The 26,081-nt window shown below is 45.2% G+C and overlaps 1 protein-coding gene across 1 annotated transcript in view; it reads right to left on the bottom strand.

Annotated features, from left to right (window-relative positions):
* JPH2 (junctophilin 2) overlaps nucleotides 1-26,081 on the bottom strand; it is a 406,250-nt gene that overhangs the window by 27,508 nt on the left and 352,661 nt on the right. Inside the window, exon 3 of the mRNA XM_078651948.1 lies at nucleotides 9,750-9,868. Coding sequence (XP_078508074.1) covers nucleotides 9,750-9,868 — 119 coding nt within the window. The remainder of the gene's footprint in view (nucleotides 1-9,749; nucleotides 9,869-26,081) is intronic.

Raw genomic sequence — 26,081 nt, 5'->3', positions numbered from 1 at the left:
TCTTACTCAGGAGACGCAGGGTTAATGCACTGAATAGCTGGGGGGCCCTGAGCTTGTGGGTATTCACAAACTTTTTTTCCAAATACTTTCTTCCATTTCTTAATCCAGTCATCACTGTATAGGTTTAAGGAGACAACACTTAAATATCTTCAGTGTAGATACAGGTTTTCTTATTTTTAGATTTTAGTGCTAAATTCCTACATAAATGTATTAATAGAACTCAGTGGGCTTAGCAATTAATGCGATTGCAGATTTACATCCCTACAGGGTTAGCTCAACATTTTATCCTTCTAAGGTCAATGAAAAGCAATACACCCACACAAGGTAATACAAATACTGATGTGCTTAGTTAAGGTTAGAATCTCACACCATCAAAAACAATTGAGATTTGTATTTGTAAACACATCTTCACCCGTTGGGGCATTTGTCGTTGAATAACAGGTGTTTATTATCAAGCTTTCCATATTGCAAATGAACGATGGAGATGACACGTTGTTGGTCTCCAAAGCTCCTGGAGGGCTACAGTTGCTTTTAAATCGGTGTAAGGCTTTTTGTGACTTCTGAGAGTTGGAGGTCAACACCTCAAAGACAAAGCTTTTACAGTTGAATCCCCCTTGGATCCCTCCTAGAATGGCTTCCGCACTGGTCACAGTACGGAGACTGCTCTCTTGGCAGCCAAATTATGGAACTCCTTGCCCTTTCAGATTTGTAGCTTGGATATCTCGTTGGCCTTCTGAAAAGCCATTAAGACATGCCTCTTTCCCTTGACCTAGTCCCCCCTTTCTATGTGCACTACTTTCTGCGCCGAGATGCCCAGTTTCTTAGCCTCTATGTTCCTCTGCTGTTCGCACCGGGGCACCTCTTTGCTGAGGCAGTTGTGCGCTATGTTAGTCTAGTTAACATTAACATAAATCCTTTAGAGGTAAACTATTATTAGGAGGGGGTTCCCTTGGAGAGGGTGAGTACCTTTTGATTATCTGGGTATCACTCTCTCGGAGGATATGTGATGGAAGCCTCATGTACTAAAGCGGACCCTATCGCACAGGCAAAAAAACAGGGGCCTTGTTCAAAGAACATAGGACTTCCTTTAGTAAGCCAGTGGCAGCACCATTCCAGAGCTATGATTCTAAAGCTTTAAGTTCTGCTCTCTATGGTGCCAAATTGTGGGGCTTCGAAAAGCTGGATGCCCTGCTGAACTCTGAGTACAGATTTCTGAGGTCCCTGGTCTTGCTTCCACAGAGTACCCCACTCCATACGCTAAGGCTGGATTTGGGTACAGCCCCTATTACAGCGCAGGCCAAGTTACATTCCCTATTGTTTTGGCTGTGCATGAGGTACATCCCTGAGTTGCTCCTGTATGCTACCACTCTCAAGGAGGTGAGCACACTCAACCACCTCAAGAAGATAGGTTGGATCCACAAAGTGAAATCCCTACTCACTGCAATAGGATTAGAAGGTTATTGGAATGTTAAGGACCCAGCAAAGACCTTGTTAAAAAACAGTACTGAGACTGGGTCGCACAGGCTTCACTTAGCTATCCATCTTCGGGTCGCTTAACAACATAGTTCATAAATTTTAAATTGTCTAGTTTATATGAACAATACCTAGAGATTATTATGATACCGCAGGAGAGGAAACTCTACATGCAGTTCAGGTTCGGCCCCGTTTCCCTGAACTCTTCTATAACTTCCTGGAGGCAATCCTCCACTACCTCTCAGTTTTGCCCAGGTTGCGGACCTGTCACAGAGACTATTGCTCATGCAGTTTTTTGGTTGTCCATTGTATTCCAGCCCTAGAGCAAAATGGCTTCAACCAATTTGTAAACAACTGGGCACACACCGCCACGGTGAAGTGCTTCGCATTCTAAAATCGGACTCCAGTCCAGTGATAGCTAGCTCAGTCTCAAAGTTTTTGGGAATCATGTGGGAAATTAGAAGGACCTTGCTGAAAGAGTGAGACTGCTGTATATGTTATCTTATCATGTCTTCTCTTACAAAGTATTTTAATTTGTTTTATTAGCTTATTGGTCTATGTTTTATTGACCATTCTTAATCGGCTTTGAGAAAAGTGAAACTCTGGTACTAAGTCAGCATAGTGGGCCATATCACCCACTTTGGAATAAGCATAGGTTATTGATGGCTTGGATTCCTAGGCACACCTAGGTTCAATACATTTTTGCAATGAATTTTAGATTATGGTTTGAAGGATATCTTTTTATCAAGTTATTAATGTATTCAGACTGTTCTTAATCACTTGTATGAATTGCATTGCACTTTTATGGTCTTTGGACCGAAATAACGTTTTTATGATGATAAATGATTTATGGTGGACAAGCAATATCTTTACCATGTTTTCAAGTGTTTCCTTTTTTGTAAATGTAACACTATCAACCACATTTTGGTCAACAGTATTTTTATCATATGTCACAACATTGACCTCTCAAACCCCCTCAACACCTCCCTGTGTCTTCATAATCTCACCACATACATTCTACTGTCTCTCCCTATTGATGACATGGTTAATATTCTGATATATCAAAGCAACACACTGTTACCTTACTTCCTTATCGGATTCCTTCCCTAATACTTAGTCTTGATTAAACACCATCCAAACCTTCCTCACCAGAGCTCCTGCGCAACTTTAGTTTAAAGTTACCAAATCCTACCAATCTACTAAAGTCACGCCTGAACTATGATGACCCAACAACAACACCCCTACCACAACCACTAGAAGTGTACTTTTTTTCTTACTCTCTTTGCTCTAGGTACTATCTGAGAAAGGGCAGCGGCCCTTTAGCTTCACAACCATACTGCATTGAGCTATCTCATTCAGGTATGCGAATCAGAATTCCAATCTAACTGCAGGACAAAAAACACCAAAAGTCAGATTTCTGAGGGCAAAGGTTACCAAAGGCTACTAGTTGTTGATCTCACAGATTTATTCAACATAGTTTAAAGAGTATAGGAAATTATCCTGGTGGTTCTTAGGAAATGGCTTGGAGAGAGAAGACTCATATAAATATCAGCACTTAATGCTCTGTCCAGTTGAAAGAACTGGAGAAAGTTAACAACATATAGGTTTGTGGCCTGTGGTGACCTCTGGTGGCAAAGCAAAGTTTACTTGCGAGTATATTGTCTATTGAAGATGCCCCTTTTATCAGTGTTTAAAAGTAAAGAACTTACTTAGCACTACATGGTGCAGAAATACTTTCCTGAGACTCTTGAGTCTCCTGGGAAAATGGAGAGAGGTTTAAGTTGTACCACCTGCATGTTTGGCAGGTGTTGGAAAATGATCAAAATGTCGGAACTTCAGCGATGTCAATCACCCTTTCCCCCCCCCCTACAGGTCATTGTAGGCTGTTGCCCAACTTTCAATTGAATAACCGTATAAAAAATTGTTGTTAAAAAAAAAATGGTTAGAGGTACACCATGAAACGCCTATTAAATATTTAGTCCAATAACATGCTTTAGGCAGTTACATGTGAATTTTCACTAATATCATGGTCTGACATGGCGGGAATATGCCAGATAAGATTAATACATTAATTGTCTTTTGGGGATCAACTCAACAACTCCCTAATGTGCTGTAAAGAGTTATAGAAGAGTGGAAGAGCATGTGCCAGATCAGTTGCATGACAAACAAACCTAAATAAGAATCTGCATGTCAATATCGGTGGGCTACAGTAATGGGATCTCCTCCATTTTAAGCAGGCATTGAGATGAGCAGCCATGTAGATCTCTAATAGAAGACTCCAATGGTGTCTAGGGGAAAAAAACTTTGATTGCCCTTACATTTAATTAATGAGGGTGGGGGTTGATGATGCTTTCTGTGCACAGATCAGATGCCAGTCCAATGACTTAGATTCAAGGTACTAAAATGTTGGCTTGGTATAAATTCTTTGTTCTGCATTCCTGGCATAGCGGCACACGCAACGGCCAATGAAGGGAAAGGTTTATGCATTTTCAATTGTGAATGCCCATGCACTTATATCTTGATAGACTGTGTTATGTTTTTATCTTTGTGCCTTTGCACAGGACAGTGGTCCCTAGACAATTAAAATTTTCAAAAAATAAATATCGGCTAAATAGACACTATATTCATTGTCCAGCCGGACAGTTTTAATTTCAGATGAATAAAATATACAAAAGATCCAGTGTGATAACAGCAGGACACCAGCCGATGTCTAACTAGCAAACTTAGGAAGGGGACAAACAAGAATATTTGAGGCAATTAAACAGTCTGTGTATTAAAATTCACAATCAGACAATATGGATTGCACACTATTGTTGACGTTGTTTAGCACAGTTCTTACACATATAGTGTGACAAGGTCGACGACGTTTCAAACCTATTAATCATTCAAGGTTCATCTTCAGGACATTACATATATGCCTTCTTATTTAAAAAGTCACAATGAACTTTTAGCCCATACTGTAAGGCTTATATAAAATCCGTAATCTTAGATGTAAATTTTTGGTCCGCTGAATTTAAAGCAAGACTGTGGCAGTACGATGGGAAGGTTGCATAGATATGCAGGATAACGGGCCGTCAATGCGAGCCTCGTCCACGGAAAGGGTCACCCACGGGGTGACTTTTCCGTGGACGAGGCTCGCATTGACGGCCCGTTATCCTGCATGTCTATGCAACCTTCCCATCGTACTGCCACAGTCTTGCTTTAAATTCGGCGGACCAAAAATTTACATCTAAGATTACGGCTTTTATATAAGCCTTACAGTATGGGCTAAAAGTTCATTGTGACTTTTTAAATAAGAAGGCATGTATGTAATGTCCTGAAGATGAACCTTAAATGATTAATAGGTTCGAAACGTCGTCGACCTTGTCACACTATATGTGTAAGAACTGTGCTAAATAACGTCAACAATAGTGTGCAATCCATATTGTCTGATTGTGAATTTTAATACACAGACTGTTTAATTGCCTCAAATATTCTTGTTTGTCCCCATCCTAAGTGTGCTAGTTAGACATCGGCTGGTGTCCTGCTGTTATCACACTGGATCTTTTGTATATTTTATTCATCTGAAATTAAAGCTGTCTGGCTGGACAATGAATATAGTATCCATTTAGCCTATATATTTTTTTTTTTTTATGTAAATTGTCTAGGGACCACTGTCCTGTGCAAAGATATAACTCCCTAAGGTCCCTAGCATATCGCTTCCTTGGGTTCCCTTGTGCCATAAAATTTTATCTTTGTGACAGCAAATTTTAAAACCCTTATTTTTAAACTGTGATGTGCCCCACTAAGCTGCAATTACTCTTTTTTTTAGATGTGTTTTGAGGATGCAACAGCAGATCTTGATCCCTTTTTTGCTTCTGATTGCAAAAGAAGTTATTTCAATTTATGATTGTACAATGTGTGTTTGCACCTATTTACGGTGTGTTGTAATCGTTTAATTAACAATTCTACTTCTGACCGTTTCTCCTTCCCTGTTTAATATCAGCCATTTTCTTATCTTACTTGTCTCCTTTTTTTTGTCCTTTATTTTAATGGTCCACCAATTTTTCAAGGAGAAAATCGTTCCTCATTTTGGTCATTTTTTTATCAGGACACTTTTCTCTATTTTGTTTTCCCTCTAACATTAGTTAGAGGCATCCTCTAATATATTTCTCTCTTTTTGTCATCTTCTTTAAATTCCTTTTTTTTCTGATTTCACCTTCCCTATTTTTGCCCCTCCCTGCGTTCTTTCCCTTCTGCTTACCCCTACACTTTCCCCTTTAATGTGCCACTGTTATCTCTTCTACCTCTAGCTCTCAATCCATTTCACTCTCTATCTCCCTTAGGTTCAACATGTGGAATCAAGCATAAATCATTGTAATCTAATACAGCAGTAACAATGTTTTTTAATACATTTAAGCATTAATGTAGTAAAGTAACTGCAAATTCAAAGAATAAACTGACACAGTGATGGATATGAATGCTTAAATTGATTGATTCAAAAATGTAAATGATACAGTGATGAGCATGAAGGCATATCATGAATAATGGATACAGCAAACAATGTTAAATAGGTTCAAGAATATATGTTTGAATGGATGGAAGGATGTGGCAAAGTAGCAGGCTTTAAGTATATAAAATACTGAAAGGATGAATAGGTGCTAAATCACCAAGAAGGCAGAGAACAAAATCAAGTATTCAGCTGAGACTTAGCCTACTCTGGAGAGGAAGAGTCTGCCACGCACTGCAAGGAATAGTGTAGCTAGATTCAGCGATCAGCACTTGGCTGAGCATCTGCCCACCTGGATCGCTTTGGTTTTCTCCTAGCAATTATTTTGTACTTTTCCTAGAAGTTTTTATCGAACATTTTAGTATGAATGTGAGATTTCAAATGTTGCCATTGTTTTCTTCCTTTTGCGATGCAAGTGAGTGTATTTAGTCATGGGTGGAAGATCATTCTTCGCTAAAGCAGCCAAACTATGGATTTTTTCACCCACATTTCTAAATTCTTCACCCACATTTCTAAATGCTGGAAACAGTGTCCTGACTATATACGGCTTGAGGCCAACTATCTGTCTTTTCGCAAACTCCTGAAAACACTTCTGTTTCCCTGATGCCTTGCTGTAATTCGGTGATGACTCTGCCTCTAGCGCTGGGATGCCTTCTGGTAGCCATGCGCTCTACAAATGTAAATTCATTCATTCACCCAGAGAACCATCTTAGCTTCAGATGATTAGTCAAGAGCTGGCTCTTTCTCAGATGACAACCTTACTGACAGCATAAATGTGTACACAACAGTATATTAGGACATGTCAAACTATGATCCTCTTTAGAATATGCCTGGGAGATGGGGAACCCTGGACCAAAATTGGCCCAGGGAGGGGCTGCATGACCCCTCTTCCATAAATTCAATGATGGGCCTTGGGGGATGGGGTCCAAGGGGCCAAAGATGACACATGGAGGGGGCCATCTGCCTTGTGGCCAAGCCCCACTGCTCATGGCCTGTGGTATGGCATCCAGGGGGTTGGCTGCATTCCTGCAGCCAATTTCCCGCTGCACATGGACAAAGGCTGGTTGGCTGCATGCGGGGGGAGTTGGTCATCACATTAAAAAAACATTGAAATTCACTGGAAAAAACAAAGGTCAAGCCAAACATCCAGCATCCTATAAGCAAACACATTTTCTGCACACACACATTTCAGTGCCAAAAAATCTGTCAGTATTTATTGTTATCTAAACTAATCACAACCAACCAACAAATAAATCAATAATTTCTCGAAAACAAACATGGCACCTTACATCCCAGCTAGGACACTAAGATCTAGCAGTGCCAACCTCCTCTGCACCCCCCGTTTCAAACAACTGAGATGGGGGGGCGGGGGGTTCTACTGCACTCAGTGATAACCTGGAATACACTTCCTGCAGAAATAAAAAAACAGCTCATCTCTGCTAACTTTTAGAAAGAGCATAAAGACCTGGCTTTTCTCTTGGTAGCCTGGCCCAGATTCCTGCACGACACACCCCGATGCCCTCCGCTCAAACAGTCTCAGTCATTTCAGCGCCAAGACGCCCACGGGCATTCGTGCGCTCTACAAATCCTATAAACAATCAATCAATCATCAATCCTGCATACCTCTGTGAGTTAACTCACACAGGGCCTTGAGATATACAAAACACAACTTTTAAATTGTGTTGCACAGATTAAGCTATTCAAAACAGGCTTCTATGCTACTTATAGGACACCAACACTTGTTCCTGAATGGAATGTGTGGGGCAGGTAACAGTCTGGCCTATGGGCCTAGATGGCTTGGAGCTCTCTGATTTCTGTTCAGAGGTGGTTTGGGTTAGATATGATCTTCAAGTGAGAATTTACTGACATAAAGGATGATATTATCTGTATATATAAAGATAGTGTGCTGAAAATAATGTATTTCTCTTCTAAATCCCTATGACAGTTTGACTTCCCATTCAAGAATTTAATAGGGTAGGAGAAATGTGAAGTCAGGTAATTCCCTGCAGAGGTAAAATTACAATAAAGGAATTCTCCTCACATTGGACCACTGAACTGAAGATAGGTAGAGTCTGGACTTGGACATTTTGTATGAGGATCCAAACAGGAACGCAGTTCTCACAATTCAAATGTCCTGCTGTAAGCGAAGAAACTGGGAAGGAAGAGAGAAGCCACCCTCTGACTAAACAAGCTGGACTGGGGCAAGCACTAAAACCGAATCTACTCAAATGGCTCATCCACCTAGAAAGAATATCAAAGGGAAGAGGAAGGAGATTGGGTTCTTCCACCTCTAAAAGTGCAGCACAATTCCTGCCCTCACCATACATATCCAAGCACCACACTAAAAGACCTTGATCTATTAACTTACACTAAGTGATGTGTACAGTTACAGCCCTTCTGAGTAAACGGATGCATTCAATTACTCCACTGGGGCAGAGATGCTACTTTGCAAGCTTGCATATCAGTGTCCCTGGAACAACAATAAATAAGTGTAGGGCTACTAGCTTCACTTCCTCCTTTCCTGGGGATCACTAAACATACACAACAAATTAAATAATTCAGAAGAATTACAGGGGCATATTTCATACTCTTGGGAATGGTCTAGTGTGGGTTTATTGATGAGTTAAGTGGGAAAGAGTGCAAAAGAAAGGTATTAAGAAAGGGAGAAAATTGGGATCAGAGCAGAATGCTGAAGAATCATAATTAGAGATAAGAGATTAAGGGCTATAGAATAGGGATGACAGACGAATGGAGGAGAGTGGAGAAGGAACAAGATCTGAGAAATGAGAACATGAAAAACAATTACAATGGCGGGACTGTTCCCATGAGGCACAGGGTCAAGACTGATTTGCATCTAGCTGGGTCTGAACTGGGGTGGCGAAATGAGCTAAAGAACGATAGGGATTCAACCCAGATCTGTGACTGGGGGTGAGTGTCTGAAAAGCTTCAGCGCTCCGTCCATCATCTCTTTGTATCTGCTTTGTTTGCCCTAAGTTGACAAGGTATGCTCAGCTATGGGTCCCGTGCTCACTTTGCCACTGGATTCAAGCTAGCCTGCCTGATGAGGGGTGTCACCCTGAAACCGGTCTCAGGATGCTTCTTTCCGTTCCAGGGAAGACCTGGGATGACAGTTAGGGCTGGACTGTTCCCATGAGGCACAGGGTCAAGACGGATTTGCATATAGCTGAGTCTGAACTGAGGTGGTGAAGTGAGCTTAAGAACGATGATGGATTCACCCTAGATCTGTTACTTGGAGTGAGTGTCTGAAAAGTTTCAGCGCTCCGTCCATCATCTCCTTGTGCTTGTGAGTAAAGAAAGAACAAGGGTGAAAAAGGAAATGGTAGAAAATGGGAAAGTGACATGCAATTTACATAGTTAAAATAATGTAGATCCTCTCTAGTTTCAAATGGCATTATTTTTTTGTTATACGCCTGGCTTGAAATCCTTTGCATTCACCGGTAAAAATGCATTGCATGAAATTTCGCTCTTTTTAATATTGTTACTATGTGCTTTTATGCCTGTATTGGAACACAGTCGAATAGAGCTTTCCTTGACTTGACATACCCATCATTGCAATGTGTAACTCGATTGAGATATGGAAAATGATTATGCTCCAAGGTATTTGTGACGTTCTCTCAAGTACATTTTATTCATTTTTGCTGATCTTCTGTTAACAAATGTTGCAGAAAATCTTTCATGCTTGTATATTTTAAAGAAAAAAGTAAATATTTAATTGAAGATCTGTATATGAAAATTAGTTATTCAAAGACAAAATTTCTTTAGTTACCTGGTTGGTAAAAGTCTGGAGATAGCTCTCTTGCCATTGTCCTGGCAATACTTGACTCGTTGTTAGCTGCTACTGCTGCCTGCTCTGCTCCATCACCCTTGGCTTTTGCATGGGAGGTACTGTGGAAAGAAAACACAAAGTTTTACATTTCTAAAACTACATCATTTATACCATCTGCTTATAAACATGAAGTTCCCACTAAAAACTTGGTGGATGATGTGCCGTATTAGATAGTATTCGTTTTCTTTCAGACTTGATTTTCAAGTTTACAAATCCATTCTTTGCCCCACTACCTGCTGATTGCACTCAACATAGGCAATATGTAGGCATACGTTTTAAAAACATGTGAATTTGCAAATATTTTACTTTTTCCCTTGTTTGTCTCACATCCACATACTTTATTTATACCTATGTTTAGAAGTGCAATTAAGAATACAAATTTTAAGAAAATTTGGAAAATAACACAAAGAACACTGGGCCATAGCTTTAGCTATAGCCAGTGATTTATACTGAATCGCAAGTAGGAAACTGCAATTCCTGATGTAAGAAAACTTGAATCTATTAAATAGCAATTTCTAGTGGCTAGTAAATCGATCTACCTCGTGAATATTAATGAGACGGATTGTTGTTTTCAAACCATTAGGAATGACATCCATTACATGGATGGTGGCCTGCTGAGGTCAGCAGACCACCATGCATGTGATTGCTTTTTGATAAAGCAATCAAAGTTTTGGTTTAAATGCAGCCCCTTTTTCTTAAAAGAAAACAGGATGCATTAAAAAAATTATAAATTACATTTTTTAAGTTTCATTTTTAAGAGTAGGTAGTTGTCGGTGGAACCACACTGCCTGCTCTTAATATTGTTTTCTGCATTCTCAAAAGGGACGGGGGTCCTTGTGGACCTCTTCCCGTTGACAAATGGTTATCACTACTGTTGGCCTTGGCCTTCTATGCAGGGTCATCCCCAAACGTTTTGATTCAGAACTCCTGTTTTTGCTTACTTCGATTTTGCTGGCAATAGGACTCTGCACACTTTACCACTGCTAACCATTGCTGAAGTGCTTGTGCTCTCTCCTTACAGTGTGTTAGATTGGCCTATTCACAATTAGCATATTTAATTTACTTGTAAGTTCCTAGTAAAGTGGTCCTACTTGTGTTCAAGGCCTGTAGATTAAATGCTACTAGTAGGAATACAGCACTGATTTTGCCACCCATCTAAGTGGCATCTACAAGCACCTCAGGACTGCCATTGCAGCCTGTATTTGTGCAGCTTCAAACTGTCATTTAAACCTGCCAAGTACCCTTTTGCCAGGCCCAAACCTTCTCCTAGGGTAGGCCCTGGACAGCCCAGAGGGCAGGGTGTAATGTATTTAAAAAGTAGAACATATGTTTTTCAAGTTTTACATGTCCTGGTAATGAAATACTCTTACATTCATGTTTCACTACAGCAAGGCCTACCTCTCCATTAGGTTAACATTTGAGTTACCTTATTACATTTAATAAGAGTAATTTCCAAATGGGAAAAGGTGACCAGTTCATATTTGGTATCTTTAGAATTGCAATGATAAATCATGGTGAAGTTGGATTTCAAATTACAATTTTGAAAATGCTACTTTTATGGAACCAATCTTTTTATTAGAAAGAGTCATAGTAAAAAGAGCGCAGCTTCATGCCTACATCCATAGGCCAGCAGAGTCTACATCAAGCAGGACTACACAGCTGTATGCCTACAACCCTGGGGCCGGCAGCATCCTTAGTTCCGCAACCAAAAATAAAATGAGAGAAAAACACACTCAAAGTAACCCGCCCTTCCCCCACCACTACCCATATTCGGCACCAGTCTACCCTCCCTGTCCAGCCCCCCGGACCCAGAGCCACGAAGCGTCAGTATTTACTCCCACTAAGAACTGTTATATAAGCACTTTAGGTAGTGCTCTGCGGTAGCAGTTTGAACATTTGGAGTTATTTAGGGCAAGTGATCTTTTGTAATTCTTTGGATAGTAAATGTAGAAAAGGGGCCCATAGTATATCATAAGCATTCCCTTTTTTGCTCCACCACCAAAAACATTTGCTCCATCGCGAGGATGAGCCAAAGCCGGTGCAGCCATGTGATAAAGTCTGGGACAGTGGCAGTACCCCATTGGGCGAGATGACTTGGCGCCCTGCTAAGAGAGCTAATGCAATTTGTATGTCCCTCAAGAGGTGCAGAGGGAAGGTACGGGGATGTGATAGACCTAGAATAGTATAGTCCGGTGAACCTAGGTAGAGCAGTGTGGAAGGCCTCATCGATGTTATCTAGTACCTCCATCCAATAGCGCTGTAATTTGGGACAGTGCCAAAGCAGGTGCATTAAGCTTCCCGACATTCCGCAAACCCTCCAGCAAAGGTTTGATTTACTTTTATCCCAGCTGTGTATCCGTACTGGCGTGAAGTACCAGTACAAAAAAACCTTTAAGCAGGATTTTGCCCCTGCTGTGTTGTGCGCTGTATGATGTGTGCAATACCGTATATTATCCCATTCTTTAGCAGAGAGTGGTCTCCCTAACTCCGTTTCCCAACGGACTTACGCTTTTGTGCGTGACCCTGTATGCTTTGTGGTAAGCATAGAGTAAAGCTCAGAAACAAGGCGTCGGTCATCCTTTTTACAGACTAGCCATTTTTCGAATATTGTGAGTGGTCGGGATACCCTACTATAATAGGAGGACGCTGGACCCAGTGGTGTAGCTGGTGGTACGCATACTCACCCGATGCCAAGAGGTCATAGTCACGTTTTAACTGGTCAAATGGGATCAACCCTTTCATGTCAAAGAGGGATCCCAGTCTCTTGCAACCCTCTTCCCTCCACCTTTGAAACACCGCCGAGTCCTGACCTAGTGGAAAGTCCGGATTATCCACGATTGGGGTCATCGGCGAGGGAAAAGTGGTCCAGCCACTTTTGCTACCAACCGCATCCCATATCTTCATCGTAGGGGAAGTAACTGGTGAGGAGTAGAGCCCCCATGCCCAATGTTTACGGGGCAGCCAAATCTCATGCCAGATGTTAATTCCCGCCACCACCTGGTCTATAAAGTTCCAGTGTTTACTGGATGGCAGTCTGTTCCACTCAACAATATATCTGTGACATGAAGCCTGATAGTATTGTTTAATTAAAGGTAGCCCTACTCCCCCATCTTTTTTCGGGAGTGTCATTTGGGATAACAATAGGTGAGGTTTCTTCCCACCCCACACAAATTTGTTGATTAAAGACTGTAGTTGGTCCAGTTCTTTGGGTGGCGGAGCCATTGGGATCCTCTAGAAAAAATAAAGAATGCGGGGAAGGAATATCATCTTTACCGCTGCGATTCTGCCAAACCATGCTAGCTGTAGACGCGTCCAATCATCCAGCGCCTTGACTGTTTGCTCAAGCTAAGACGCATAATTTAGAGCCACAGTACGTGCAATGTTTGGAGCGAGTCGGATGCCCAAGTATGAAATATCTGTTGGGGTACATTGGAATGGGTATTGATGCTGTAAACTGTCTGCCACTTCTTGAGGGATTGACAAATATAGGATGTGTGATTTGGCCAGGTTAACTTTAAACCCCGACACCTCACCGAAGGTATTGAGTTCTAACAGTAGGGGATGGCAGGGTTGGTGAGCGAGAGAATCACATTGTCCGCATATAGGCTGACCTTATGGATATCGTTCCCAAACTTCAGGCCTTCAATTTGTGGGTTGTCCCGTAATCGTTGCACCAACAGCTCCATTCATAGTGCAAATAGGAGGGGGAGCAGCTTGTCGTGTCCCCATAGAGAGTTTAAAATTTAGCGAACTTCGCCCCGTTTACTCTTACCAGCGCCCTGGATGCCCTATAAATGCAGTTGATCCATTTTATAAAGTTCTCCCCGAACCCAAATCGATGTAGCGTGTCAAACAAGTAGGACCAGCTTACTCTATCGAACGCCTTCTCGGAGTCAATGGATAGAAATAACGCGTGCCTGTGAGATCTCTGTACACTATCGATCAGGTAAAAAAGGCAATTCATGTTGTCTCCTCCCTGTTTGGTGGGCATAAAACCCGCTTGGTCGGGGTCAATTAAGTCTCCCATTAGTGGGTTTAGGCGCACTGCTAAGATATTAGCAAATATTTACGCATCAATGTTTATTAAAGAAATGGGCCTGTAGGACCTGCAGTCCATAGGAAAGTTGGAAGGCTTTAAGATAACAGATAGCCACCTCTGACTTAGAGGCTGTCACCGCTACAGACTCCAGGAATGAATTAAATAATTTAGTTAAAAAGGATGAGCCAACTCCTGACAAAAGGCTTTATAAAACAGAGCTGAGAAGTCATCCATGCCCGGTGACTTCCCAAGTTTTACTGCTGACATAACCTCTTCTATGCGGATGATACAATCCAGCTGTTCCAACGTAGTTTTCGCCAAGGGGGAGATCGCACAGTTCTCTAAATAAGTGTGAGGGTCTAGTACCGGTGAGTCCTGCCCCGTGTAAAGAGTGTGATAGAAAGATCTAAATACCTCTACTGTTTGCGAATCCTCACTAATCTCATCCTCGTCCATCTTCCTAATCGCTTGGATCATTGTAGTCTGTGTTTTCGCCCGCAATCGCTGTGCCAGGAGTTTGCCACATTTATTGCTGCTCAGATAGAATTTATGGTGTGATCGGAGAAGTGCATACTCTGCCCTATCAAGTTCTAATCATTTCAAGAGAAACCTCTGCTTTCCAGCTCCCTCCAAACACTTCGTGCCCCCTTTCTTTCATGAATGGACTCCATCTCTGCCACTCGCTGCTCTAATTCTTGTCTTTTTTTATGGGCCTTGTTCTCCGCCACCGAAATTGCTATAAACTCGCCTCGGATCACTAGTTTTAAAGCTTCCCAGACCGCGGACAAGGACGCAGTCCCTACATCATTGATCTGTAGGTAGTCAACTAGTTTTTGTTTAATGTTGGCAACCGTCTCTGGTGAATGCAGAAGGCCATCCCACAAACGCCAACCCAGAGGGGATATCCGGGCAAGTAGAGCGGGGAAACTATTCGTAATCACTGCATGGTCAGATAAGGTCTTTAGCTTAATAGTAGGTGTTTAGTAAACTGCGCGCTAAAGAGGTGGAGGCGCAAAAGTGGTCGATCCGTGTGTATGATTTGTGTGCCGCTGAATAGGAGGTGTAGTCCTTCACCCCAGGGTGTTGTGTTCGCCATACATGCAACCCATTGTCTGCCAGCCATCCCAGTCCCCATGTCCTCATGAGGAAAAGGCCCCAGTCTTGGCCGACCTCGGCCCCTACCGGTCCATGTCCGTGTCCATCACCAGATTGAAGTCCCTCCCCTATCAGAAGAGCTGTGTCCGATGAAGTAAGGACCTCTGTTAGGGCTTTGATAATTAACGTTTTTTTCTTGGACGGGCCGGATGACCAGAATTCTTGCAGGAAGTGTCTGGAACACATGCGTGCAGTGTCCCTAGAGAGGAGGTGAGTCTCCTGTAGTAGTCAAATATCACCATCCGTCTGTTCCAGCAAAGAAAGGATAGCCGATCACTTTACTGGATTGTTCAATCCCCGGACATTGAGACTGATGACCTTTAAAGCCTTACCCATAACCATCGGGGGGAGACATTACGATGGAAGGCCAGCTAGTACCCCCAAAGCTGGTGTAACCCTGTGGGGAGAGATCCAAATCTCTGTAGTGACTGGTTCGGAAACCCCATAAAAAAAAAGGAAAAACATTCAAGGACAAGAACAAACCCCCCAAAAACCCAACTCTTTGAAACATAGAAGGACAAGAGTTTGTCTGTGTAGGAAAACCCATAGGGGACATGGCGCAGTCGAGGAGTCGTGTAATGTAATATCTGATCTTCATTGAACAGCCGAGGGAATCATAAGACCTCCTCCCACACCCCCCGGCACCTCTCCAAGGTACCCATTCCAGATCAACTTGTCTCTCTAGATCATGGGGAGACCGATCGTGCCGAAGGCTGGGACAGTGAAGTGAAACTGCCTCTCTTTCTTCGTCGCCGGGTCTGGTTTCAGCTTGGAGGCAGATCCGCCGACCAGATGCCATTGTGAGGACTCCTGTGCCATGCGCTCTCTCAATCCCTCTGTATGTTCTGCCACCAAAGAATTCTCCAGTCCCAGCACTTCGAGCGCCTCTTTGATAGAGCAAAGCTGTCTCAATTTTCCTTGGTACTTAAAGATGATGTGAAAGGGATGGCCCCAGGGGGAGAAATCCCTTTGTCACGAAGGTGGGAGGTAACCACTCTAAATTCTCGTCTCTTAATCAAGGTGGATGCTGCCAGGTCTTAAAAGAGTGCAGGGGTATGGCCATGGAACTGAACAGGCTGTGACTCTCGAGCTTTGCGTATTAACCGCTCCTTCAGCTGGAAATCATGGACACACACTAAGATATCTGGCTGTGGGGCTTTATCCCCTCTAGGCAGATCCACCCGGTCCATCTGGATGTCTTTAGTGTCCTCTTCGCCTAGTACATGTTGAAAGAGGGTGGAGGCGTAAGACCTGAGATCGTTCCCTTATGCCCGCCAAGACACACCTCGAATCTGTACATTGTTTCTCCGAGAGCGATTCTCGAGATCTTCTGCGTGTGCCTGCAAGTCTAAGTGCTGGTCCTGCAGGCGGATCAGGTCTTGTTGCATCATGTGGAGTTTCTCTTCCCTGCTCGTGTCGTGCTCTTCCAGAGTGGCCACACGCTCGCCCACCTCCTCGATGTCGCGTTGAACTTCTTTCAGGTCTGCGGAGAATTGGGCCTTCAAGTCTTGGATGTCCTTTTTAAGGGCAGAGAACTGTTCCGTCTTAAAGGCCTTAGTGACTGGGCCATCACCCCCTTCCATCACCTCGGTTGGTCTCTCGTTCCCGGGTGAGGGGCCCGTTGAGCTAGAAGCCCCAGGCTGTTTCAGCAGCATCACTTTTAGGTTTCTATCTTTCTTGGTACAGGCTGCTGCTATTATGCTGGCCCAGTCTTCTGGGTGGTCTTCCAATGCCTACGCTATGGATACGCCGTGTAAGTGTCTGCACTCCGAATCAATCTCTAGCCTAGCAATTTACCTCCTTGTGTGCTCCTGGGCGATGTTAGAACAAGGAACGGAAGGCGGGTCCTGGCTCCGCTTATGGCTAGTCCTGCTGGATTGAGACTGCTTGGCCACAATGTGCAATGCTAACGAATCGTGTGACCCCAAAGGGCTCAGAAACGCAGCCTGAGTTGCGGTCTATAAGAGTGTTAGCCCCCCAGGGAAGTGGTGTCAGGTACAACCCACCTCCAAATCCACACTTGCCAGGGGCATTGATGAAACAGATCTCCTCCCGCGGCCCTTTGCAGTCCACAAGCTCTTGGCCCTGGACGTAGTAGTGCTACTAATGGGGCCAGTGACACCCTAGCCTCCGTGGGTTGCAGGTCAGTGGTGGGTAGGGCACCCTACATTTTCAGCCATGGGGGCCCTCTAATCACCGGGGCCGCTGGCCCTCCGCCCCCGAATGGCCTCCAAGCGCAGTATGCTGCTATTAAAGGAAATTCAGTAGCTTGGAATTGTGGCAATAAACTTAGTCCCCACTGTTTATTCCAGGACAGTGAGTCACCTTAGGTATTTAAGCATAGGGACCAGCCGCCAGTCCATCCCCTTCTCGCAAGCGATGTACCAACCTCCTTTAGGCTAATGGGAGTCTGTTGTTTGGGCGTGCACCATGCCTCTAGGCCTCACGGCTGTACTCACTGATGCATGCTGTGGACGTAGATCGAGTGCCCCTCGCTGGTGTCTTATCCCTCCACTGCACCTCAGCTCTATCACAGCTCAGTTCGGGATTCCCAAGCTGGTAAAGCGCGCGTGCGGCGCGTGCTCAAGACGCTCCGGGGCTCACCACTTCTTCGGCGGCCCAGCTGGGCCCAGCGCGAGGTCCGCCGTCTGCAGATCCAAAACGGCCGTCCGCCTCCTCCGTGACGCTCTGCTGATCCTGGTGGCGGAGTCCCCGGCCGTGCAGCGTTCACTGTGCCGGGCTGTGCTCTTTGCGCTGTATGCTCAGCTGTTTCAGGAGCCAGGGGCCACACTCCCAATTCAATAGGGCGGTACCGTTCCTCGCTGTGAGAGCCACGGCAGCGGTGCCGCATGCAGGCAAAATGGCGGACGCTGAACCAAGGCATTTCAAGGCAACCGCTGTATGTTCAAGGCACCTTCCTTTAACAACACTGCCAGGCAACGTAGTATACTGAGGATTCAGCACTCCTCTGACCGCTGACGTGTTGTGGGCATATAAAGCTCTATTGCTCTGGAGTCCATCAGCCGTGCCGACTTCGTCCGCCAGGCCCCCGGCCCAGACTCTGCTCCCGCTATTTCATGGATCGGGCTGATGGGGTCGAGCAAGCCGCCAAAAAGGTTCAGTTCAATCACTCCACTACTCTCCTCCAGCACCCGGTTCTCCCAAGCTGTATTAGAGAATCAGGAATAAGCCCTGATGCAATGCTAGAGAGTGGCAAAGCCGGAGGGACACGATTGTGCGTCCTATCCAGCCACCATCTTGGCCACGCCCCCAAAATGCTACTTTTAGAAAGCAGGCATTTTCCTGTCTTAGCCATTTTGTGCCTACTATGACAAACACACGGGCCCCTGAATCAAGGATAAACCCTAACAGGGAAATAAACTTTTTTAGAAAAAAGCGATAGCACCGGGCTCAGTGCCATTTTGTGCCTGTAGCCTGTCTCTGGGTCACATGGCTGGGTGTAACCCTCCTAGACAGCCACACAGAATGGAAAGCTTGAGCGTGACTTGATGGGCCATCACTGCCAGTATGGGAGGGAGAGGCTGGGTCCAGCCCCACTTACACTTGAATCGGTTTTATCCATGTCTCCACTGCCTGCTGAGAAGAGTTTTTCCTCTCTTAACACTTTCCTCAAAGAAAACCTTAGTTCAAGCCTTGGTAATCAGTTGGCTTGATTACGGCAACTCACTTCTGGTGTCGATCAATGAGAATCTACTGTCCAAACTTCAGGTGGTCCAAACAATGCCGCATGCCTTATCTGCAACATCTCTCCGCTCTCGACCACAGCCTCTCTTCTGCAGTCCCTACATTGGCTTCCGGTGAAAAAAGAATCATTTTTAAATTGCGTTGCCTAACCCATCGTGCCTTTCACGGCCAAGGGCCTTCTTTTCTAGCTGCTAAGTTTCTGTCCTTCACTCCAGTGGGACTCCACAGACCCAGTGACAAAGCTCTGCTTATAGTCCCCAGGTTTAAGAAGGCCAGGGCTGGCCGCAGATCTTTCTCGCTCTTTGCCCCTCATCTTTGGAATATTCTGCCCACACAGCTTTGTCTCTGTGAAAACCATATCTTTTTAGGAAGGCACTTGACTCACCTATTCTAGTCAACTCTAGCCTATCCTTTGCCCTTGTCTTGGGCCGAGATAGCCCTTCAGAACTGATTCGAGTGCGTAATAAATTAAAATAACATAACATACCACAAAGAGCTGCAGACCCCCTATAGTTAATCTGGAGCCTGGGCAAAGAAGACAGGGTGCCTATGCACTTCAAAGGCCTGTCTTTGGAAGCTTCTCCCCACTTCAAAATCACAACTGGCTATAACTACTGGACCTCAGACACCAACTCTTCAATACACTTCTGTCCCTTTGAATACTCTGTCAGGAAGAAAGACTGCTCGTCTGCTGAAAGGACTGCCACTCTGCTGGACTGCTGGTCTGAAGTACTTCTAACCTGCTGTGCTGACCTTCTGCCTGCTGCCCTCTTGCCTTGGTGAGAAGAACTCGACCTGCACCTCTGGAACCAGAACTCTGAGTGACTCAAAGCCAAGGGCTAGTTGGCTGGCCTCCTGGTCTTAAGCCTAAAGTACACAATAGGCTTCCAACAACCTTGCATCTGTACCTGGCCACCTGAGAGTCTACCCTGCCAGGTTGTGCCACCCCATTCCTGGACCCTTAGAAGTGGGCTTAAGGTGCTGTGCCAGCCGCTGTGGATCCAGTGGAACTGACACATCTCCTTTGCTGCGGTGCCAAACCCGAGCAGAACCGCTGCATCGCTGCTGCTGCATGGATTTGATCAGTCTCAAAGACCCACATCACATCGCAGCCCATCGGAAGCACCGTCATGTGACGCATCCTCAGCGCAGGCCCTTGCATCCCTTGTCAACCGAAGCCTCAGCAATGATGCTGGACTCCGTATCGCAGCCTCCCAGCTCCTCTTAATTGATGCTTTGCATCACAAGCCCAGTTGACAGGAGCCTCGGTGAGGGCATAGTCCCTTGCATTGCAGCCTCCTTGTACCTCAGAACCAATTAATCACTTTGGCTCTGTGATTATTCTTCAACATGGATCTTCTGTTTAGCAGCCCTAACTGGGTCCCTGCAGCAGATCTGTGCTCCATCATGGTTGGCCTGAACTTTTGACCAGTCTGGCACAACTTTATATCCACAGTTGGCGCTTTGTTAATTTTGGCATTATTTTCACTAAAATCTTTAGAATTGCATATCTCAAGTTCTACTGATTGGCTTTTTGTTGTTTTGGTGGGCGCCACTGAAAAACTAATGTACCTTAATGGTGTATGGTTGCCCATGAATTAAATGCACTCTGAGGTCGGTCAACAGCAGAGCAAGGCCAGATGTAGTCTGCTGGAGAACCTGGTCACGTTTTATTTGGGACATAGCATCCATAGATACTGATCAGAAAGAGAACGAGGTTGGAGTAGTCTTTTCAGTTTGCGCCAGTCAGAGAGTTAGAGAGAGTTGGGGAGGCAAAAATCTTTAGTGAGGCATGGCATTAATCTGTGGCTATGCCTATGGAGAATTAACACATCCACCCATTACCTATTTTTAAGTAATAAGTAAACACACTGAAGTAAAATGCATTGGTATAAGTAACTACTACCCATGTGCTTTACAACCCTACTGCTTTTGCAGTCAGTCAAAGCAGATCATTGTGTGGAGGCTGTGGTTTAGAGAAGTTGCCATCAGATAAATCAGGCTCCAGGGCTACAGCAGGAAGTGTGTCATGCTCCCCTGGTGTGATGGGAGTAGAGCAGATTTCGGCGCTCTCTGTACCCCGGGCCCCTACTTTCCCATCCGTGACTGGTGGTTTTATTTCAGGTGACCTACCTATTCACAGACATGTTCAATGCCTTTCACACCCTTGTCTTCACTTACAAACTTACTTCTCAATCACCTAGATGTAAGTAGTGTAGTAAGTGTGAAAAAGTACCCTAATACCTTCTATCTCAGACACAGTGGGGTGGGGGAGACTTGTCATGGCTTCTCCATGAAAATACATTTATAAAAATGGAAATGTGTATTTTTGCAATGTTTCTAATTTCTAAACTCAACAGATGCAGATTAGAGATCTCCACGTTATGGTGTATGAAGGAAATATATGTGATTAGTACAAACATATATGCATACATTCTAAAATACCCAGAGAATTTAAACATAGACCTAGGAGTTTTCTGAGTTAGGCAGACAATGGTATGTCTAAACCATCTACACCTTCAAGTATTTACAACGTCCATCTTGCTGAATTGGACCCATTATGGAAGATACATATGCAAATGACCAGTGCCAGTGATGGAGGAAACTGGGTCAGGTACCGAGGGCCCAGGGAGAAAATCGCATAGCTCGAACAGCCATAAAAAGATGTACAATACACTACATATGTTTTATGAAACAAGAAGGTTTACAGAATTTAACTGCAACAATGTACAGAGGTGGAATTGCGTTGCTTGTGGGAATAGTGAAAAGATAACATAGTTGACTCATACATTTGCAAAGGATTCACAATGAACACGTTAATGTCCATCAATGGCTGAAAGACGGTACTACACATATAATTGTTACGGCAGCTTACATTCTAGAACGAACAAAGGTAGAAGTAGATTTGGCAACAGGACAAGATGGCGTGCACCCTGGAACACTTGGAGAGCTTAGGGGCCGATTAAGAGAACCAATGACTACTTTGTTTAATCAGTTGTTAAGGATAAGAGGGTAAATTTCTGGGGAAACCTGAAATTTGGAAGAACTGGCAGAGTTATTAAGAAGTCTATTCTTGGTTGTTGAAAATTCCGTAACAAGTTTCAATAAATTTCGTTTTTCACTTTAAGGCTACAAAACTCCTCATTTCAGGAAGATAATCAACCTTTAATTGTTCATCCCAATAGTGACATCACAATCGCAGGATTCATGCAATAGACTAGGATTTTAATCTTAACAAAGAAACTTGGCCCTGATTTACAGAGGTTGGCCCGGTCGTAAATCAGTCACAAACAGTACACAGACTGTCCTTTCTGGCTTATGTCAGTCAACGTGTTTTTTTTTCTTCCCTTATTCTCAAAACTGTCTTAAACTACAGGAAAACAACGCTGTAAACCAGGGATACTGCACAAACTTTCTAAGTAAATGTGGAGATGTAGAGGCATATTTACAAGCAAGTGGCGGAGCTTGGCTTAGCTCCAAAATTGCAAACGCTGTGCTCTGTCACTTTAGAAAGGCAGCGATGCACCGTATTTACAATAATACGGCTAATCCCTGGGTTTCCCACCGTGCTGGGGCTAAAATCAGCTGCCAAGTGCCAACATAGACACCATTGCACCATAGTGCAAGGGAGCTTGCTTTGAGGGCATGATTGTTTATGTGCAGGAAGGTGTCCCTTCCTGCACATAAACAATCCAGAATGGCGATTTGTAACTTCTGTGTTTGCTGCATTGTGCGTCACACATAGAAGTTGCAAATCGCCAAGTTTGAACATTGTTTATGTGCAGGATGGGACGCCTTTCTGCGCATAAACAATCATTCATGGTGTTTTGCTGTTTCTATGTGTAATGGACAATGCAGCACACATAGAAACAGCAAAACCTAGGAGAAATAAAGCACTGCTCCTTGTTTCGCCATGATAAGACCAGGTTTTCCCTGGCCCTAATTTCCCCTATTTACGCAACCCTTGTAAATAGGGGGCAGCGTCAAAATCAATGAGTGTTGCGGCGAAATGCCCACTACAACACCCATTGCATGCCCCTTTCATGCTAAGTGTAGCATGAAAGGGGGCCTTATTTACCTGGCGGCATTAAAGCTGCCTTGGTAATAAGGCGAAGAACCTGTCGCCACAGGAACATTGTTAAAAGTGACGTTCCTGTGGTGATAGGGACTTGTAAATTTGCCCCATACAGTGAAGGCAACTTATATTTTAAAATAAATAAGTTGAGGTAATATGTGCAAACATCCCTCCCCTATAAATTATATCTTTCCATAGCGAGGAGTTTGTGAGGGGAAAGGACCCTTGTTACCTACCAGCACCGAAGCACTTTCCTGCATCTACTGTTCGCCGGACCCGCTTCGCGGGTCCCGCTTCACCAGCGTCTGTTTGGGGCTTTGGAGACAGAAACGGGGCTGCGAGCGCAGAGCGGGGACTCCAGTGTCCAGGAGCCCCTGCGTGGTCAACAGCTATCACCTGACCCGCTCTCCCCGGAAGCGCCGCCCACACAGTGCGGGACTCTGTTAAATCAGCCCTCCTCCCTCCAACACATGGGAATCTTTCCATAGCGAGTAGTTTTTGAGGGGAAAGGACCCTTGTTACCTACCAGCACCGAAGCACTTTCCTGCATCTACTGTTCGCCGGACCCGCTTTGCGGGTCCCGCTTCACCAGCGTCTGTTTGGGGCTTTGGAGACAGAAACGGGGCTGCGAGCGCAGAGCGGGGACTCCAGTGTCCAGGAGCCCCTGCGTGGTCAACAGCTATCACCTGACCCGCTCTCCCCGGAAGCGCCGCCCACACAGAGCGGGACTCTGTTAAATCAGCCCTCCTCCCTCCAACAGGTGGGAATCTTTCCATAGCGAGGAGTTTGTGAGGGGAAAGGACCCTTGTTACCTACCAGCACCAAAGCACTTTCCTGCATCTACTGTTCGCCGGACCCGCTTTGCGGGTCCCGCTTCACCAGCGTCTGTTTGGGGCTTTGGAGACAGAAACGGGGCTGCGAGCGCAGAGCGGGGACTCCAGTGTCCAGGAGCCCCTGCGTGGTCAACAGCTATCACCTGACCCGCTCTCCCCGGAAGCGCCGCCCACACAGTGCGGGACTCTGTTAAATCAGCCCTCCTCCCTCCAACAGGTGGGAATCTTTCCATAGCGAGGAGTTTGTGAGGGGAAGGGACCCTTGTTACCTACCAGCACCGAAGCACTTTCCTGCATCTACTGTTCGCCGGACCCGCTTCGCGGGTCCCGCTTCACCAGCGTCTGTTTGGGGCTTTGGAGACAGAAACGGGGCTGCGAGCGCAGAGCGGGGACTCCAGTGTCCAGGAGCCCCTGCGTGGTAAACAGCTATCACCTAACCCGCTCTCCCCGGAAACGCCGCCCACACAGCACTAGCACAAAAGCAGCTTGCAGCCCGCGCACGCGGGACGCGCGCGGAGCGAAGCCCGGGCAAAGGGCGGGCCGTTTGAGGCCGTTCGAGGGCGGTAAGGACTGGACTGGGCCTCCCCTCTTGTCGCCATCCCTGCTGCCTTGACATAGTTTGTTTGCCCACCTGCTAGTAACGGTCCCTAGAGAGACTATGTGTTCACGCGCAAGTCGTAGCAGGACTGCCAAAGGAAGGAAAATGTTGAATGGGACCCTTGATGATTTCATAACTAGGACCAACACAGCCATTGACATTGAAATCACAAAAATGCAACACAGAGTCTCCATAGAGCTAGATGCAGCTAGAAGATTATCCCAGGATCTAGCTATGTCGAAGAAGTCATCCCTGGGCAATATTGCATCTGCCCAAACCCCCGAGCGCTTGGCTGGCCCTCGGTCATTAATTACAAAGGCGGATATCCACCATACTACAGTCATAACTCCAACTGCGCAAGCCACTACCCCAGAGCTGGCTTCTCTTAATCCTAACCAGAGCCCCTTGACGAATGCACCTGCCCTAGATTTAGGTATCCCCAAAACCCCTGAGGTGAATAAGAAGAATGTGTGTGTAAACCATAGGGATGTAGCCCAAAAAAGGAAACGCATCGCAAGATCTGCCTACGCCAGGAAGAAGGCCAAAATTGCTAGGGCACAATTCTTTAACAATAGAAGGCCTTCTGTACTAAGCGGGGTGGGTGGAGACGGACCCCAAGCCGATGCATGCTTAAGTGTCGAGGAGAACTGCTCGATCATAGATAAAGTCGAGCTAGATACCACAGATGGGAATACTCGTCCACATCTCGTTGCGGGGAGTATCGGGGGACCCGTGCGCGAGCTAGAGGGAAGCGATGAGGAATTCCTAAAAATAGTATGGGACACCCTGAAAAAGCTCTAAACCCCCCTTGAACTCAGACTTTCACGCATAGAAAATCACCTTCTCGAGATGGATAAGACCATTGTAACGCTAGCTAGTCTTAGTTTAAAGCAAAACGAATCTAATATCTTGCCGGGAGCGGAGAAAATTGCACAGATACCAATTGTACCCCCACCAGTTCAGCCCCCGACTAAACCAATACCTAAACCACGCTCAAAGGCTTACGATCCCATAGCCACCAATCCCCCAGTTAAGGCCCCTACACAATATCCTGCACAACGAATGCCATCTCTAAAAGAAGTTGCTGCCCCGAGAATAAAAAACACCATGACCCATCGATTAAACCCACAGGGACCTCCAAGTGTACAGAACTTCCGTGGGGGCTTTATAGATCTTCCCCCTGATGCAAGGCCTTATGTTGTGGTGTTAGCTGGAGTGCCTGTAATGGAGACCCAATCCCAAGAAAACTTCTGGTCACTTAAAAACAAGGTAATCCATTGGCTAAATACAAATAGGCCATTACCTAATCACTTAAGAAGTAACATCTTAATGGTACGAAGGGTCCCGTGGGTAGGTCATCACCCAAATCCATCCCAGGCGACTGCATTGTCGTCTCATTTGAAGACCCTCTTACGGCACAACACTTATGCTCATGGGATGCACGCGGTGAGAATTCGTCTATTGTAGTTAGACCACTCACCTTTTTCTATCCCCCACGGTCAAGTTCAAACCTTGGGGGGAATTGGTCACTGGCTCGAAACCCTGCTCGGGGTGGGTGAAGAGATGGCTGGTTAGGCTCTAATAGCTGGTGGGAAGGGGCACCAACCTTTAACAGGTTTGGTTGTCTAGATGAGGTAGATTGACTCCCTATGAAAAAGGCACCCGCATTTGGCCCTGAATTCATTCCCCTTTTTTTGAGTACTGATTCTATGTCATCTAGGTGTACCACACAGAATAACCCACCTGTAAGCCCAGGACCGGGTATAGGGAGGATAGCATCTGACACTTTGGATTCTAGTTCTCCCCCAAACCATTTTATTAATGTGACTACTGACCCTTCTCAAGTTGTGGCCAATGCATCATATAC

The sequence above is a fragment of the Lissotriton helveticus genome, chromosome 7, assembly GCF_964261635.1.
Source record: "Lissotriton helveticus chromosome 7, aLisHel1.1, whole genome shotgun sequence".
NCBI classification, from domain to species: domain Eukaryota; kingdom Metazoa; phylum Chordata; class Amphibia; order Caudata; family Salamandridae; genus Lissotriton; species Lissotriton helveticus.
The sequence above is the reverse complement of the archived record's forward strand: the minus strand, read 5'-3'. Positions and strand labels throughout refer to the sequence as shown.